The following is a 19,343-nucleotide window of genomic DNA, read 5'->3' as shown; positions in this document are numbered from 1 at the left end:
TTGTGTTATGTCCCGAATTAAGTGATATTTACGCTCAATATGCTTACTTCTTTTATGGCTTCTTGGTTCCTTCGAGTTTGCAACTGCACCACTATTGTCACAATAAAGTACAATTGGTGCTTGAACCGAAGGAACCACATTAAGCTCTTTCAGAAAGTTCCTGAGCCAAACAGCCTCTTTGGCTGCTTCAGATGCAGCCACATATTCGGCTTCCATGGTGGAATCAGCAACACACGATTGCTTGATGCTCCTCCAACTTATGGCTCCACCTCCCAAAGTAAAAACATATCCTGAGGTAGATTTTCTAGAGTCTCTATCTGACTGGAAATCTGAATCAGTATAGCCAATGGGTGCAAGATCACCTGAGTGATACACCAACATATAATCCCTAGTCCTTTTCAGGTACTTGATTATATGTTTAACAGCAGTCCAGTGTTCTCGACCAGGGTTAGACTGAAATCTGCTAACCATGCCAACGGCAAAGCAAATATCAGGTCTAGTACATAATATTGCATATATAAGACTCCCTACAGCAGAAGCATAAGGGACCGCCTTCATCTTTTCTATCTCATCAGTCGTTTTTGGGGACTGATCTCTTGACAGAGAGATTCCATGTCTAAAGGGGAGAAACCCTTTCTTGGAATCTTGCATGCTAAACCTGGTGAGAATAGTATCTATATAAAGTGCTTGGGACAAGCCTATTATCCTTTGCTTGCGATCTCGCATAAGCTTGATCCCAAGGATATGTGCTGCCTGTCCCAAGTCTTTCATATCGAAACGTGAGGACAGCCATTCCTTTACTGAATTCGACATGCTCACATTGTTTCCTAAAATATCATCTACGTACAAGACCAAAAATGTAACTTTATTCTCCACTCCACTTCTTATAGACACAAGACTCATTTTCACATTGATCAAAATCGAATGTCTTAATCGATGCATCAAAACAAGTGTTCCATGCCCTAGAAGCTTGTTTCAATCCATAAATGGATTTCTTTAATTTACACAACATGTGCTCATTTTCACTTTTTATGAAACCAACTGGTTGTGTCATATAGATGCACTCATCAAGACTTCCATTTAGAAAAGCGGTCTTGACATCCATTTGCCAGATCTCATAATCGTAATGAGCCGCAATGGATAAGAGAATCCTTATGGATTTAAGTATGGCTACTGGCGAAAAGGTTTCCTCATAATCGATCCCTTCTTTTTGAGTAAACCCTTTTGCGACAAGCCTAGCTTTAAAAGTTTGCACTTTTCCATCCATTCCTCTCTTTTTCTTATAGATCCATCTACAACCTATGGGTTTGACTTCAGTAGGTGGTTCTACAAGATCCCAGACTTGATTTGAGTACATGGACTCCATTTCAGATTTCATAGCATCAACCCATTTATCAGCATCTTTATCATGTAGTGCTTCGTCGTAATTAATAGGTTCTGTATTAGGCTCTTCAGGGATTCTATCATAAGATTCTCCCAAGAGCGCAAACCGGAGAGGTTTTCTAATAATTCTCCCACTACGACTAGTCACTACAGGTGGAGGCTGATTTTGTTGTTGAATCACATCACCACTTCCTTGAACTGAGGCCTCAATGTTATTTTCCACACCAAAAGGTGCTAAGATATCATTGACTTCTTCCTGGAGTGCAGGATCCCGCCCAAAATGGCTCTGATAATCAGAGGCATTGTTCTGTCGCGGTCCTACCGCGGTTACGCCAGGACCGCGGTCAGAGGGGCCTGCAGAATCAGAGGCATTATCCTGCCACGGTCCTACCGCGGTTACGCCAGGACCGCGGCGAGAGAGGCCCTCGGATTCTTCAGGTTGCATAACAATTTCAGGTTGTTCAACAACCTGAGGTTGCTCAACAATCTAAGGTTGTTCTTGTGCAATCTGCTGCCTATTGACATTTCTCCCACTACGATACTGCAGTGGTATGTCAATGCTGGCTTCCGGGATACGTTCAAGGGATGAGTCTTTAGTTATTCCATTATTTAATTCCTGTAAAACTAGTTTACTTCTAGGAGTATGGTTCGTTAGATAGTCCTCCTCTAAAAAATGTGGCATTTGTCGTAACAATTACCTTCTTTTCTTTGGGACAATAAAACAAACCGCCTTTTGTTCCTTTTGTATATCCAATGAAAATGCATACTTCTGTCCTTGATTCCAATTTATCCGCTTTCCCTTTCAGCACATGTGCTGGACAACCCCAAACCCGAATGTACCGTAAACTTGGCTTTCGCCCAGTCCACAATTCTATTGGAGTTGAAGGTACTGACTTTGAAGGAACCAAATTTAGAATGTAGTTTGCTGTTTCCAAAGCATATCCCCAAAAGGAAAGAGGCAAATCGGAATAACTTAACATTAATCTAACCATTCCCATAAGAGTCCTATTTCTTCTTTCTGCCACACCATTTTGTTGTGGTGTTCCTGGGGCAGATAATTGAGATGTAATTTCATTATCTGATAAGTATTTTATGAATTCCGCAGAAAGATATTCACCACCACGATCAGATCGCAATGTTTTGATATATTTATCATGTCGTTTCTCTGTTTTCGTCTTAAATTCTTTGAATTTCTCAAAGCATTCAGACTTACGGCGCAACAGATAAATATATCCATATTTTGAGTAATCATCTGTGAAAGTCACAAAATACTCAAATGTCACGACCCAATTTCCAAACCCGGTCGTGATGGCGCCTCTCGTGAAGACAAGGCCAGCCAACTAACCCAAATCGTCTCTTTAACATTTATTAAACATAAATAAATAGATAAATACAGCTTAACGACGATAATAACTAGTATTTACAACCCAACACAACCCGACTGTGGTGTCACAAGTCACGAGCATCTAAAGAAACCTGAACACAACTGCAGGGCCAATAATAATATATAAAGAAAAAATTCTGGAAAATCAAAAGACAACATCCGGTGTCGCGAACGCTGGCGGTCACCTTGCTCAGCTACAATAGCCCTACCTTCAATCAGCTATTAACCCGCTACCGGGTGAATAATACCTGCAACTGCACGCGAGGTGCAGGGAGTAAAGTGAGTACTTCCAACTCACTGGTAATAAGAGTAAATAATAACTGAGAGGCAAGAAATCACATAAGAGCACTCCATCATGCTATATAGGACAGTACAACCTTTTGAGAAAACAGTAAAACCGTGAAAAATCCTTTAGAAAATATCTGACTCAGTTTAAAAACCTCTTCTGAAAATATCCTTTTCCAACAGTCAAGCAAATGAATGCGTAATCAGATAGTGCAAGTCCGCACATAAGTCAGCCCCTCGGGCACAGCACTCCACTAACAATTAACACCAGGGCGTCGGGTAAACAGTGCAAGATGTAGCATGAATGCCAATGAAATGAGAGTGCTGAATGTCATGACACGTATTACAAACAGGAACCAATGCAATGCATATGACCGCTGCGGCACGCACCCCGATCCATTTGGGTACCCGCGCTCACTGTGGGGGTTCAGACTCTGGAGGGGCTCCTACAGCCCAAGCGCAATATCATCATAGCATCGCTGCGGCGTGCAGCCCGATCCAGCCTCAGTCCAGAACATGCAAATGAGCCACTCGGGCAATGTCAAGTAACAGCTTTTAACTCAAAACATCAGAAAAATGCAGTTTAAGTCTGTAAACTTTAACAATATGACAGCACATTTCAAAACAGGGTTTAACTCAGGACTGAAATCATTTAATATGCTAAGTGTCATGAAAACAGTGATAATAATCCCTAAATGATTCAAATAATCGGCATGAAGTCCAAAACATGGCAATCAACCCAAATCACGATAGCATCAAGTAGGTTTCAGTCAATTACGCAGTAAAATCCAAAACCGGGACGGACCAAGTCACAATCCCCAATGGTGCTCTACCCCACGCTCATACCTGGCATGCAAGTCACCACAATACAGCACTATGATGTGCAAATCCGGGGTTTCAAACCCTCAGGATATCATTTACAAGTATTACTCACCTCGAACCGGCGAAATCTCTAGCTCTCGACGCCTTTGCCCCTCAAACCGGCCTCCACGCGCGTCGAATCTAACCAAAATCAGAGCGAATACATTACAATATGCCAAGGGAACAATACCCAATCGAAAACAACCAAGAAATAGCAGAAATCTCGAAACTAGCAAAACCCGAGCCCTGGGCCCGCTTCTCGAAAAATTACGAAATTCACATCAATGGATTTCTCGTCTCGCCACGAGTCCGTACATATAAAATTCATCAAAATCGGAGTCCAAATGCTCCCTCAAATTCCAATTTTCCCATTTAAAAACTCAAGCCCTAGTTCTTCAGTTTTTCACCCAATTTTCCAAGAATTAAAAGTAGATTCTTCAATAAAATAGCATTTCTAGGTCACGAGACTTACCTCCAATCGATTCCCGTCAAAACTCTCTTCAATTTCTACCCAAAAGCTCTTGAAGTGGTTCAAAAATGGAGGAAATACCAAATGGGTCGCGGATGAAATGTTATATAAAACCCTTCTGTAACTGCCCAGATTGCTCTATGCGAATGCGAGACCCCCTCGCGTTCGCGATGACCAAAATTTCAGCTGACCAAAAATACCCTTCGCGAACGCGTCTGGTCCCCCGCGAACGCGAAGGCTTAGGCCTCCACACTCACGCGAACACGGCCAGTCAACGCGAACGCGTTGAACATCCAACTGGCCCTCTATTTTTCTTCTACGCGGACGCGTGCCCAGTGATGCGAACGCGATGCACCACTGCCCTTAACCTACGCGAACGCGTAGCCCTAACACGAGCGCGATGAACAACTTCCTGCCCCCTCAACCTTACTCTACGCGTCCGCGACACTTGCCACGCGAACGCGAAGGCTTAAAATAGCCTGCAACTGCTGTTGCATTTTCTGCAACACTCAAAGTCCAAAAATCCTTCCGTTTGATCACCCAGAATCACCCCGAGGCCCCCGAGACCTCAACCAAAAACACCAACACATCCTAATACCTTATTCAAACTTGTTCCAATCCTCAAAACATTTCAAACAATGCTAAAACCATCAAATCACATCGGATTCAAGCCTAAGTTTCTTAAAAACTTCCGAATTACGCATTCGATCAAAAACCCAACCAAACGATGTCCGAATGACCTGAAATTTTACACACATATCCAAAATCACCTAACGAAGCTACAGCCACTCTCGGAATTCCATTCCGACCCTCGGATCAAAATCTCACCTATCAACCGTAGTTCGCCAAAATACTAACTTCGCCAATTCAAGCCTAATTCTACACCGGACCTCCAAAATCAATTCCGATCGCAGTCCTAAGTCACAAATCATTTCCCGAAGCTAACCGAATCATCGGAATTCACATCCGAGCCTTCTAACTAATAAGTCAACGTTCGGTTGACTTTTTCAAACCAAACCTTCCTTAAAGAGACTAAGTGTCTCATTTCCTATCCAAACCAATTCAATTCAACTCTAACTCACCCGTTGCTGATAATAAAACATGAAAGAGCAATAAATGGGGGAAACGGGGCTGTAATACATGAGACGACGGGTTGGGTCGTCACATCAAAACCACCTCTTGCTTGTATATTCATAGGACCACACAAATCAGAGTGAATTAATTCTAGCTTATCACTGGCTCTATTCCCTTTTGAGGGAAAATGTCTCTTGGTCATTTTACCTTCTAAACAGGATTCGCATGTTGGTAGTGATTCCACTTTCAGTGAGCTCAAAGGTCCATCAGAGACCAATCTTGAAATCCTGTTTAGATTTATATGGCCTAGACGTAAGTGCCATAAATAAGTCTGACTCAATTCAGAAATACGTTTTCTTTTATGTGGTAGATTAATGTTATTTAGTTCTTTTGGTTGTTGTAGCACAGGGGGAGATATATCAAGAACGAAAAGGTCATGTACTCTAGCAGCTTTGTAGATAAAACGTCTATGAAACTTAATAACAGCAGAGTTATTAGCAAAATAAATATTATAACCAGCATCCATTATTTTCGAAACCGAAATCAAATTCCTTCTAATGGAAGGTACATAGAGAACATCTTTTAAAACTAAAATTCTATCACTACTAAACGAAACACTAATATCTCCTAAAGCTAAAGCTGGTGCTGGCTCGCCATTGGCTTGATAAACGCAAACTTCATTCTCACTTAGCCGCCGCGTTTCCTGAAACCCCTGCAAAGAATTGCAGCTGTGATTAGTGGCTCCCGAATCTACACACCAAAATATGGTAGAAACAGCCGCAAAACAAGTTTTAACGACATTTAAATTTGAATTACCTTGCTTATTCAACTTTGCCAGATAGGCAGGGCATTGCTTCTTGTGATGCCCGGGTTGCTTGCAATGATAGCACTTGCCTTTGGTCTCCAAGGACCTCCAGTTCATTCAGAAGACTCATCATCTTCAGAACATGGTCCCTGACCGATGATCCTTCAGCCATCTGACCTCCAGTTCATTCAGAAGGCTCTTCATCTTCAGAACATGGTCCCTGACCGATGATCCTTCTGCCGTCTTTGTGTTCAAAAGGGCTTTCATGGTTGTCTGCTTAGCTGCGCGATTTTGCTCACTGAACATCTCTTTGAGACTTTCGAGCATATCGTAAGCAGACCCCATGGACTGATGCTGATGTTGCAAAACATTTGCCATAGAGGCAAGAATGTAACATCACGCCATCTCATCAGCCTTAACCCATTTGTCATAGGCCTTAACCTGATCATCCGTAGCATTTTCAGGTTTTTCTGGGAATTCCTCAGTGATTACAAATTTGTAACCTTCAGCAGTTAGGACAATATCAAGGTTCCTTTTCCAGTCAACATAATTAGGTCCTTCTAACTTGTTTTGGTTCAAAATTGAGGTAAGTGGGTTGAATGAAGACATGGTTAATCTGGGAGATATTCACATTAAATAGATCATTAGTTATGTATTAAGAATGATTAAATTCAAAATTGCACATTACACATATAACCATGCTCATTGAACAGTTAGATTCGTTAGGGAAACTTAACTATTCATGCAAAATATATGAGTGATGTCAGATATTAACCCCATAAATTTAAATAGGACCAACTCAGATGGAGAGTAAACTGTTAATTTAAGATAGGTAAATATCACTTTTATAAAACTCTAGTTTCATTCAATCAACATGTAACTCAGTTGGAGAGTTGATACAAGTAATGAAATAACTAGAGGCTAAAGAAAAATACAGTAATTATCTATAATGAATTTATCCGATGTGGAAGAAGACCTATGTCAACATATAAATTCATTATATTACTGTAGAACCCGTTTAATTTAGGGTTTAGGGCCTAAAATCGCGTATTCTGCAATTTAGGGTCTGAAGGTTGCATGTACTGCCGCGGTCCTACAGCGGTTACGCCAGGACCACGGCTAGAGCGACCTTCAGAATCAGAGGTAGTGTTCTGCAGCGGTCCTACCGCGGTTACGCCCAGACCGCGGCCATACAATACGAGATTTCATAAAAAACGTGTTTTGACAGGATTAATCCAAAAGTTCTGTATTTTAATCCAAGATTACAAAATATTATACAAATCATTCACGTTTTTAACATAGAATAATTATCTGAAACATGTATCAATGAATAACACATTTTAATATTACTCTATGCATGCTGTATTACATTATCTAGTTATGTAAGACGACGTCTGATACCAATTGTTAGAACATGCGCAGCGGAAGCAAGCATACAATCAGGCATCAATTACATGTAAACTAGACAACGCAATAATAACGAGATCAGGAACACTAACCTCTTGAAATAGTTGCACAAATTTTCCAAGCAGCAAGAATCCAGGGCTGTAGTGTTCTGCTATATTCCTAGTAAAACCTTGAACACTTTTGCTTTTGGGTGGGCAAGAACAATACAACTCTAGGGTTAGTTAATAGGAGAAACCTGTCTTCCTCTTGTATTGAAAAATACCCGAAAATTAAGCCCTAAATAGGCTTAAAATAGTGTGGATCATGATTCTATAATTAGAAATTCTATAATTAGAATCCTACTCCAACTCAAAAAGGTAACTTTTCTCCCAAGCTACTTTTTACCCAAGTTTGTCAAGGTTATTACTAGGTATAGCAGGGACCACAGAAATAATAAGAGGCTACTAATTATAGTATTAATTCTACAGTAGCATGAATTAATTCTTACTATAATTAATTACAATTTATTCCACTAAAAAACTGCAATTGAACTCCTCAATATGAATTTCGAATATTCATTAACACTTATTTTAACTCCTCATGTTAAGATTTCAAATACCAGTTAATTAAATTAAATCACTGAAAGTTAATTCAATTAACTAATTAAATCCTTTATAATTCCGCTTAAACTATCTCATGTGACGGATACAAAATCCACCGGCCGGGTTTTCACATGAAAACTTATAAGCTTATATAAAGGGTATTATCAAACCCAAAAACCAAGTCATGGATTCTATCAACTAATTATTATTCACAAATGTTATTTGTTATTGTCCAATTTATTAGGCATATACTAACTCTAAATAGAGTCGTACCTTTTGATAAATCAAAACAATAAACAAATTACATTGATCATAATAATTATATCAAGATTAGGAGTATAAGCTCATTTAATGAATTAGAGAAAGTATTTTATATGTATTCAGTACAAAAACACCTTTTCTCTACTTGGTCCGTTCAATATACACTGAGTATACTAGCACAAGAAGTTGGAGTAGACTTACTCCCATAATCAAGACAAATTATACAATAATCTTGTGCTACAATCATCAAGATATTTTGTCCGGTAATATCTTCGATTGTGAACATAGTTTATTAATTATGAGAACCAACAATTTAATCTTCTGTATGAGCTAAGACTCCATACACTAAATTGTCTACTACATAATCAAAAGGACACACATGTTACAAATGATCTATTTAAAATAGTGCTTTATTGAATTAAATAAATTAAATAAACAATTGTTTCATAAAGAACAAAATATAATACTATGTCTAAACCGCATGGTTAATAGTATATCCCAACATATTTATCGTCTGATTAATTCTATTATTGGTGTTTAAAGTTTGCTTGCGGAAACTTTATTTAATTTAAATTACTAGATATTTATTGTCTACCGAGTCTTGATTATTTCTGTATTGGGTGATACCCTTTTTTGCTTGAGCCCGACCGGGTTGGGTCCGGTCCGGGGCAAGTCGGGGCCATCGAACCCGACCTGGATGCAAGGTAGAACGACGGCCACGTCTACAACCGAGGTCGAGTCATTTCGAGACCGTTGCAGAGCTCGATATGAGTCACCACCGGATGGAGAAACACACAAGGTCGGAAGCCGGACTCGTAACGGATAACCAAGCGTCGCCGGATATCTCGCCCAAACGTGATTTTCTCAACCACTTCAGGCCATTAAGGCGTAATTACAGGGATCCACGATGTAATTAATTTACCTACCTTATTTTTACCCTTAATCAGAATGTATAAAAGGGGAGAAGACCCCATAAAGAGGGGATCGGAAACCATTACACTACAATACCCTCTCTCTCAATTCTTGTACTCTATCAAGCACAATTGTTCTAAGCAATATTATATTCTGCGATTATTTATTTTAACAGCAATTGTTGAGTCTTTATCTTTTATTTTCCTCAACCTAAACCTTTTGTATCTTTTAGTTCACGGATCCTTAAAACCCCATATAAATTCAATTGTTATCCGGATTCTAGGGTAAACAATTTCTATTATCAAAATTTAGAGAGTCGAAAGAACTCATCTATCTTAGACTGAAAGTGCATGTTTGCAAAATTCCGTGCATGGTTTTAAAAAGGATGAATGCTTATACAGTCAAACCTCTCTATAACAGTCGCATTTATTCCGATATTTTTTGACCTCTATATTGAAGTGTAGAGGACATATATTATAGCATAACATAAAAGATCATTTCCGAAAAAATTTGGCTTTTGTAGTGAATGACTGTTATATAAGGATGCTATTATAGAGAGGTCTGATTGTCCCTTCAAATTAAGTACTGCTGCTCGTGACATGAATTTTCGTCCTATTTCGTCCATCACAATTTAATATCTTTTTTTTGGTTTCTCACCGGTGTTCAACATTGGTTCTTGGAGCTCCGATTAATCCGAATTTGTACAGCGTAAGGCTCATTAAAGGAGAAAGTACTTGCTAATAGAATTTTTTTTCATGACCAGATTTCGAATCCAATACTTCTAATTAAGAATGAAAAAACTCTATCCGTCCCACCAGCCACCACAATCCTTGTTGGTCCTACTTTCATATCTTTGTCTTTCGCGTTTCATGTGTATGTATGTGTTTAATTAGTTTATTTATGTCACACAATTAGAGGAGTTTCTCGTGGATCTTAATATAATATGCTTTTATAGCTAATATTGATTATTTGACTAATTTAAGTCAAATGAGCTTTCCACTAGTTGCTTTTGAAAAGAACAAAAGGACTGTTCTACTCGGGCGAAATTCAAAAACAATCAAATTTATAAGTGGTAATTGAAAAATAGTCACAATTTCAAAAGTAATCAAAATTTAGTCACTTTTCATGTAAAGATAAATCTGAATGAAAACACTGTTCAAAATTCGAAAATATTTCAGCATAATATACTGGAGTTCTAGTATAATATACTAGACTTTCAGCATAATATACTAGACTTCCAGCATAATATACTGGAAGTTCATACACAAGTGCTCCAATTCCAGTATATTATGCTGTAACTTTCTGTATGTTGAAGTTCCAGCATAAAATGCTGGAAGTTCATACACATGTGCACCAATCTTCAGTATATTATGCTAAAACTTTCCGTATTGTAGCAAAATAATATCTATTTTTCAATGACTTTGCAAAAGCTGACTATTTTTCAATTATTAGTCCGAAAACTGGCTAGCCCGTGCTATTTTCACGTTCTATTCCAATACGTCACATTTCCTTTTGGGATTTTTACATATCTATACACTATTTGAAGCTTTATTACCAAAATTGTTCATGTTTTGTTATTTACCGACCTACACAAGTTTTGTTTACAAAATATATACGTTCCACCTTAAAAAGATCCCTTTTCCTTTTTTTTTTTCCCTCCTCTTCTCTTTCCTTCAAGGTCCTATGTTGTAGTCAGCTTGACGAACTTTTGTCTATCTTTTTTTTTTCCCAATTAAATCTTCAAAATACGATGTAAACCTTAAAAACTGATGCATGTTTTTGAGTAAATTAAATTGTGAATCAAAGATGGGTCAAGAAATTTATTTGTAAGAGCAAACAGAATAAAAAAGCTTCCATGAAGCAAACAAAAGAACTGAAGCGTATACTTGTTTCTGTAATTTCATCTTCACTCAACATTGAAATTTATGTATTATGAACCTTTATAATGAAGAAATGATTCAAAGAAATTTATGTATTACAGTTGAACATGACATATGTTTAGAGCACAACAAATTGGAACAGGGAGAGATGGTAAATTTGTATGGTACAACAATATACAAATTAAAAAATAAATTCCGTAAAACTTTAATACAAATTTGATACATCTACAATATCATATAAACTAAAAATAAATTTTATACAATATAATATACAACTTATTTATAACTTATCAACAACTTTCAAACATACTAAAAATAAAATTCGTACAATTAAATATACAGTATACACTTATCTACAATTTATCTACAAATTTCATATATTATTTCTAGGCGGATACATATGGAGACACTCAAAGTTGGCACCATTTTTCATTTAGACACCTAAACTTAAGGCTGTTTCTATGGAGCACTTATACTACACTAAACTTTTCCAATTAGATACTTTTTGTTGAATTAGCACATAGAGTGAGTTTCACCCAAAATAGGCGCGTGAAGAGCCCAACAAACAGATTTTATCTTCATTTTTTATTTTTCTTTCTTTCTTTCTTTCTTTCTTTCTTCTTCTTCTTCTTCTTCTTCTCTCTCCACCATCACTTCCATCATTGTCGCCCCCACTTTCACTATTGTTGTGCCTCCACCATTAATTTAGCTCGAAAGTTTGAACCAACAACCGTCTCAGTTGATTGAAATCGAAATATGACCGTATTCTTCATTTGAAGTCAAAATGCCATTAATGGGGTCTTTAAGAAAGCTTGAAGGTTTAAAATGAGTTACTTGATTTGATGAAAAATTGAGAAATTAATATTGGGATTGTCTTCGAGTCTTGGTAGGGAATCTTTAGTTGAAGTTATAACAAATTTGGAGAAGTTTCTCTTGAATTTTGGATTAAAATCGTGGTTGGAACAAGAATAGACATGAAGATAGTGAAGAACACCAAGAACAATGATTTCAAGAACACCAATGTATCCTTTTTTGTCTTTTCTTTTGTTAATAATGTGTCATTTTCTGATTGGGTAAATTAAAGTTTTTTTTTTCTTTTTGAGAGTGTTATTTTATTTTGTTTACTAAATAGATTTTAAAATAGTTTTTTTTTTAACTCAAAATGATATATGTCCTTTTTTATTTGTCATTTGCCACGCCAGCTGCGAGTGCATTGCACACACTTTGTATGTTTGGCTAATTGTCAAAAAAGTGCCTAATTGGAACAAGTTTAGTGTAGTATAAGTGCTCAATAAGAACAACCTTCAGTTTAGGTGTCTAAATGAAAATGATGCCAACTTTAAGTGTCTCCAAATGTATTCCGCCTTATTTCTACCCAGTTATATACAACTACAATATCATACAACTTAAATACAATTTTTATACAAATTTTATACAATATGTCTTTTGTATATTTTGTATTTGATTTATACATAGTAAAAATAAATTTCATACAACTAATTATATATTATACAAATTATCTACAACTTATCTACAAACTTTTATACATTATCTCTACACAGTTATATATAACTACAATATCATACAACTTAAATACAATTTTTATACAATATTGTCCAACTTTCATACAATATTTTAAATAAAAATATGTATATAAATGCCAGAATATAATTTTTCTACAATTTTACTACAACTTTACCACAATTTTGTAAGTATAACGTATGTCATGTCTTCTTCTTCTTCTTCTTCTTCTTCTTCTTCTTCTTCTTCTTCTTCTTCTTCTTCTTCTTCGAGTTTCAATCTGAAATTCAGCCAAAATCAAGTCTAATATTCACCAAAACACTCTCAAAATTGAGATATAAACTCCAAACAATATTCTCAATTGTTTGCAACAACACTCAATCCAAACAAATAATGATTTTTGAAAATCCAAATTCGAATTCAAAGCTTCAAAGCTTTTTAATGACTGTCAATGGTGGAATTGCTGCTCTCTTTTCCTTTGCTTTATATTACTGGAATTAGGGATTGAGAGATAGAGAGAGGCGTAGAGAGAATTCTCAATTGTTTGCAATAACACCCATTCAAACAAATAATATTTTTTGAAAACCCAAATTTGAATTCAAAGCTTCAAAGCTTTTTAATGGCTATCAATGGTGTAATTGCTGCTCTTTTTTTCCTTTGCTATACATTACTGGAATTAGGGATTGATAGATAGATAGATAGATAGATAGATAGATATATAGATAGATAGATAGATAGATAGATAGATAGATAGATAGATAGAGAGAGAGAGAGAGAGAGAGAGAGAGAGAGAGAGAGCATGAGGGAGAGAGAATAAGGATGGGAAATAAAGGGATACTCATTTAATTTCTAAAGTGTATATAATTGGTAAATTTGTATATAGGATGTAATTAAATTAAAACTTGAGTAGGGAGGGTAATAAAGTTTTCAATAGTGTCCCTTTCTTTTTTGGATTAGTTACCTCTTATAGCAAAGGTTGATACCTTATTTATTTTAAATAAATACCCTTTTAAAAAATTATATTCCATAGCTACCTTTTGATTTTTTATAGCCAAATATCTATTTATGGTCACCTCCTACCCTTAAGCCATAAAATAAGCTTTGTATTATTTTTCTCTCTCATATCCCCTCAAATTTCTCCTATCTCCTACCCCATATCTATTCTCTCTCTCTNTCTCTCTCTCTCTCTCTCTCTCTCTCTCTCTCTCTCTCTCTCTCTCTCTCTCTCTCTCTCTCTCTCTCTCTCTCTCTCTCTATCTCTCTCTCTGTCTCTCTCTCTCTCTCTCTCTCTCTATACTTCCCGATGTCTTCTCCTCCGCCGACGCTGGAGCAATTGCCACATCACCGTTTCGACCGTGGCCGTTATTCATTGATACCATCGCCCTCAGCCTCCCAATCTCATTCTCTGATGCAACATATCAGATCAACAAAAACCTCTATTATTTCGCCGGTAATTACGTGCTAATCGTCGTCAACTCGTATGTTTACCTTACGGAACTCAAAATATATGACCTTGAGTTTTCTGGTTTTCATCTTTATAAGGCGTCTCAGGAAATTACACATAATCGAAGGACAAAATGCAATAAAGCGCAACTTGAAGTAGGTCAAGGAGCTGTAGTGTTAGAGATTCAGAATATTCATCTTCGTTCTGGAAAGCTTTTCATTGTTAAACAATTTCATTGTGATATCTTACGGTAGTTAGATTCCTTTTTTTTCCCTTCTTTTGGTGGTTATCTCTTGAGGCAACGGTGACGGTGAGCGAGGACTGGATACTGATGCTGCTTCAACGAGACAACAATAGGGTTGTTCTAAACAAAGACGACGGAGTTGGGGGCTGAGCAACTTGAATTTTCTGTTAATATATTTCAATGTATCTCGCTATATTTCATTGTATTCATTATTTTTTCCCATTGTATTTCAATGTATCTCGCTGTATTCTATGTATTTCATTGTTTTTGTTTTATTGTATTTCAATGTATCCCGCTGTATTCTATGTATTTCATTGTATTCACTGTCTCGCTATATTCCATGAATGTATTCATATATTTTTTTTAATTAATATAATTTATGTATTCAGGTGTATTATATATTTTCTCTGAAGATTGCTATATTTTTGGGGTATTTTTCGGTTGAGAATCTTTTTTATAGCTGGAAATACGAAATTTGTGTGTTATAATTGAGTTTGTTGAGTTATATTAGGAGTCTATTATGTTAATTGATTCACTTTTCGTTTAAAAATAGTGTAATCTCCTGTTTCACACCGTGAATAGAGTCGAATACAATAATCTGTCCAGCTATAATCCCATGTTTCACGTCATGAATACAGTCGAATACAAAAATCTGTCTAGCTGTAATCGCCTGTTTCACGCCTAGAAATGCTACTGTATTCATGAATACAGTAGCTTAAATTAATACATCGAATACACTCTAAAAAAATCTAAAAACATAGCTATAGGAATTAATATAGTAAATGGTAACTACAACTAGCTAATAACCACTAAAATATAGTGGTTTCTGAAAGTTTCTCTTCCTTTTTTCCCGTCTCGTAGCATTTCTTATTGAGAAAATTTCACTTTATACCCATTAATCCTAAACTATTTACCCTTTAATGCCCATGCCCAAACTATTTACTACTTCTACCCATGGGGCCCAAACTATTTACCCGTTTCTCCCCTAAAACATGTTATTTCTGAATTCACTGTACCCATTAAAGGGTAAACATGTTACCCCAATTCGTATCAAAATTATTTCCGTTTCATCCATAAAAGGCTGAATTCACTGTACCCATTCAGTTCAATTTTTTTTCTTATAACAGATGAATTAGTGTTTATACATAAAATCGTGAAGTGGGTATTAATCACAAAGACGAATTAGCCCTTAGGAATCTGATCATCCATTCAGCTGTGAAACCCCTTCCCCCACTCATGTTTTTCTTTATCACTTTCTTGTTTTTTCCCCTCTTTTTTATTTATTTATTAAGTATGTCCTTTTGTGTTTGATGAGTGCGAAAAATCGTAGTATGGAACTTATATCCTTAAATTTATTTTTGTTTTTTTATGCTAAGAAAGTTATACAAATTGCAACTATTGTTTATTACCTTAACCATATTCAAAGTGGGTGTTGTTAAATATTACTTATAGTACCTTCTGGAAGTTCATACTGAAATTTGATAGCGGTTGGAGCTGATTTGAGGTGATTGAGATCGAAATTTTCAGTTGAAAATCGAAGAAGAACACAGTTACAGTATACCGCTACTGTATACAATATGCTGTAGGAGTATATAGCTATACTGCAACAGTATACTATTATAGTTTACAATATACTGCAACGGTATATTGTAATAATCGAAGAAGAACACAGTTACCTAACAATATACCGCTACAGTATACAATATACTATAGGAGTATATAGTTATACTGCAACGGTACACTATTATAGTATATAATATATTATTATAATATACTGTAATAATATGCAATATACTGTAACAATATGCTGTAATAGTATACAATATACTATAATAGTATACTTATTACACGTTAATTCAGTTGCCTTTTCCCTTTTAATATGCTTTAAGCTTTTACCCAGTGTGAGGGGCAAATTGAAAATGCCAAAAAAAATATATTATAGTATGATATATAATGTAACGGTATACTCTTACAATTAGATCCTTTTAGAATTTTTTGAATATTTTATTGACAATTGATATTATTTTAGTTTAATAATTGAATTAAATTTTTTTAACTCTTTGCGTACAATTGTATACCCTGTTGGTATAGCTATATACTATACTGGTATCATATGTTAGTTAATATTTTTTTGGTTGTATTAGCTACATTTAATTGGTACACAATTTGATTTTTCTTTAGTAATAATATAAAAATAAAAATAAAAAATAGTGAAAACAGTAAATGAAATTACATTATGAAGAGAAAAAGAATATAAAAAAAGAAGTTGAATGAAATTAGAAAAGGAAAAAAGAAAAAAATAAGAAGAAAACGAGAAAAAAGAAAAGGAGAAAAGAAAAAAGAAAAGAAAAGAAGCATAGAAATAAAAAAGAATTGGAGAATAAAGAAAAAATTCCCCACAAAACCTACTATGGGTAGGAAATGTAATTAGTTTATGGGTAGAAAAATAAATGGGTAGACAAGGGTAAATAGTTTTGTTTTTATGGGTAACTGTGTCAAAACCCCTTTCTTATTTGGGATTTTTTCCTATCTATACCATATATGAAACCTTATTACTAAAAATGTGCATAATTCCATTATTACCCGCTATGTTTATATTTTTCCTACAAAATTTATACCATTAATTAAATACCCAATATTAAGAGCTGATTCCTTCCAAATTAGGCGCCTACAAATCTGGGATAAATATTTGAATAGCTTATTCCTTCCGAATTAGGCGCCTAAAAATTTGGGACTAAATATTTTTTCATATTCACATCAGATTTGTTTCCTCCTTTTTCTGCAGGCTTCTCTTTCCTCATTTTTCACGTCCTCGCCCTGCAACTTTTAATCCACGCCCAGTAAGTCAACTCATGTCTCCAACATCATCCATTACCGAGATTCACCAGCAATTTGTTGCGCCTGAAGATATATTGGAATCTGATTTCGGGGAGTCTCCCATGAAGAAGAAAAAGAGAATCAAATTTTCCATTCCTCTAGCTCCAGTCAACAAATTTTCTACAAAAAATCTACAAATAAACTACAAATCAGTTTAAGTATGTACAAAGCAATATTGTTTTAATGGTATCTACAAATTACTACATTTATACTACAATTAAACTGCAATCTATGTTGAAAAAAAATGTTGACTACAAAATTTTCTCCTAATCTACAAATTTTCTACAAAAAATCTACAGATAAACTACAAATCATTTCATGTATGTATAAAGCAGTATTGTTTTGAAGGGTATCTACAAAATTACTACATTTATACTACAATTACACTACAATCTATGTTGAAAGAAAATGTTGACTACAAAATTTTCTCTTTATCTACAAAATTTCTACAAATAAACTACAAATCAGTTTAAGTATTGTATAAAGTTGTATTGTTTTTAAGGGTATCTATAAAATTACTACATTTATACTACAATTAAACTATAATCAATGTTGAAAAAATATGTTGGCTATAAAATTTTCTCTTCATCTACAAAATTTCACAAAAAAAAAGTACAAATAAACCAACCTTTCTTATTCCATCTTCATCCTTGTCAAAGGCCCATGACTACTCCTTAATGAAATCTTCAGGGTTATATATGTACCAAATTGGTGTTGGCCACGGTCACCGCCAGTATTTGGCGTTATTATTGTATGTGATTTACAATGGGTTTCATATTGAATCTCTTTGGCTAAAAATCTGATTATAAAAAATGGGTCTCATCTCTGTATTTTTTGAGAAGAAGAAGGAATGGAGAAGAGAAAGAAATGGGAGGGGGAAAACAGTGCTGGTCATATCTTGGGAATTAAGGGGAGAGAGAAACGTGGGATATATGGACACCTTTAATTAAGGAGTAAAAAACTGCCAATTAATTATACCTCTAAATTAATTTTGGTATATAAAAGGTAATTTGGTATGCTGAAATGTAATTAACTCAAACCTTAAACATTGAGGGTAATAAAGTTTCATATGTGGCATAGGAAGATAAAAATCCCTTCTTATTTCCACTGGACCCAGTGTTGTTGGCCTTGTGGCCCATTTTCTAATTCACTATTGGTATGGAAAAGTCTACCTGCATCTGACACATGTAGCAAATTTATTTAGTTTAACACTCAATAAATTAGAGGATCAATAGATACATATTGAGATAATTCTAACCTACTAGGTTATTTAGGATTCTTATTTTTATTATATGAATTTTTTCGATTAAACTTAGAAAAGAAAAAGCAACAAGTACAGTAGCTCACGGCAGTAAAGGCAGATTCAGAATTTAAATTTAATAGGTTCGGCTTTTAAGTTTTTTAGCATTGAACTGATTATATTGTTAAAATTATGGGTTCAAATCTAATACTTGTTGATACGTTACTAAATTTTTATATATAAATTTATATTCCCTGTTGAGAGTTATGAGTTCAGTTAAACTCGTAGATGAAAGACTAGCCCCTGCATGGTAGCTCGTGGTGGGGCAAAGGTGAAAAATTCATGCATGATGATCATGTCATTTGCCTGGAAAAAAAATATCCAATTTTGACGAGTTTGTTGCAGCCAAGAATATTAAATTGATTCCTAAGAATATGTTCTCTAGTGAATAGTCTGATGAGGTAATATTTAGAAAAAAAAGCTGTAAAAGTAGATGCCTTAGAAGGGCTTTGCATTTGTTCAGAAGATTGGACAGTATATTGGGTGAAATTCAAAAATAACCAAATTTACAAGTGGTAATTGCAAAATAGCCACAATTTCAAAAGTGATCGAAATTTAGTCACTTTTTATGTAAAGATAAATCTGAACGAAAATACTGTTCAAAATCCGTAAAATATTCCAGCATATACATGTATGATGGAGCTAAGACTAAGGT

General features: G+C 35.3%; 1 protein-coding gene across 1 annotated transcript; it reads right to left on the bottom strand.

Annotated features, from left to right (window-relative positions):
- Positions 1 to 6,143: 6,143 nt before the first annotated feature.
- Positions 6,144 to 6,870, bottom strand: LOC109210289. The gene is made up of 3 exons (XM_019373692.1): positions 6,703 to 6,870; positions 6,439 to 6,615; positions 6,144 to 6,206 (listed from the first exon to the last, which is right to left on the bottom strand). Exons 1-3 carry the CDS (start codon positions 6,868 to 6,870, stop codon positions 6,144 to 6,146), a joined length of 408 nt encoding a protein of 135 aa, XP_019229237.1.
- Positions 6,871 to 19,343: the final 12,473 nt, after the last annotated feature.

The sequence above is a fragment of the Nicotiana attenuata genome, unplaced genomic scaffold, assembly GCF_001879085.1.
Source record: "Nicotiana attenuata strain UT unplaced genomic scaffold, NIATTr2, whole genome shotgun sequence".
Taxonomy (NCBI): Eukaryota; Viridiplantae; Streptophyta; class Magnoliopsida; order Solanales; family Solanaceae; genus Nicotiana; species Nicotiana attenuata.
Note: the sequence above shows the minus strand (reverse complement) of the source record. Positions and strands in the feature narration are given on the sequence as shown.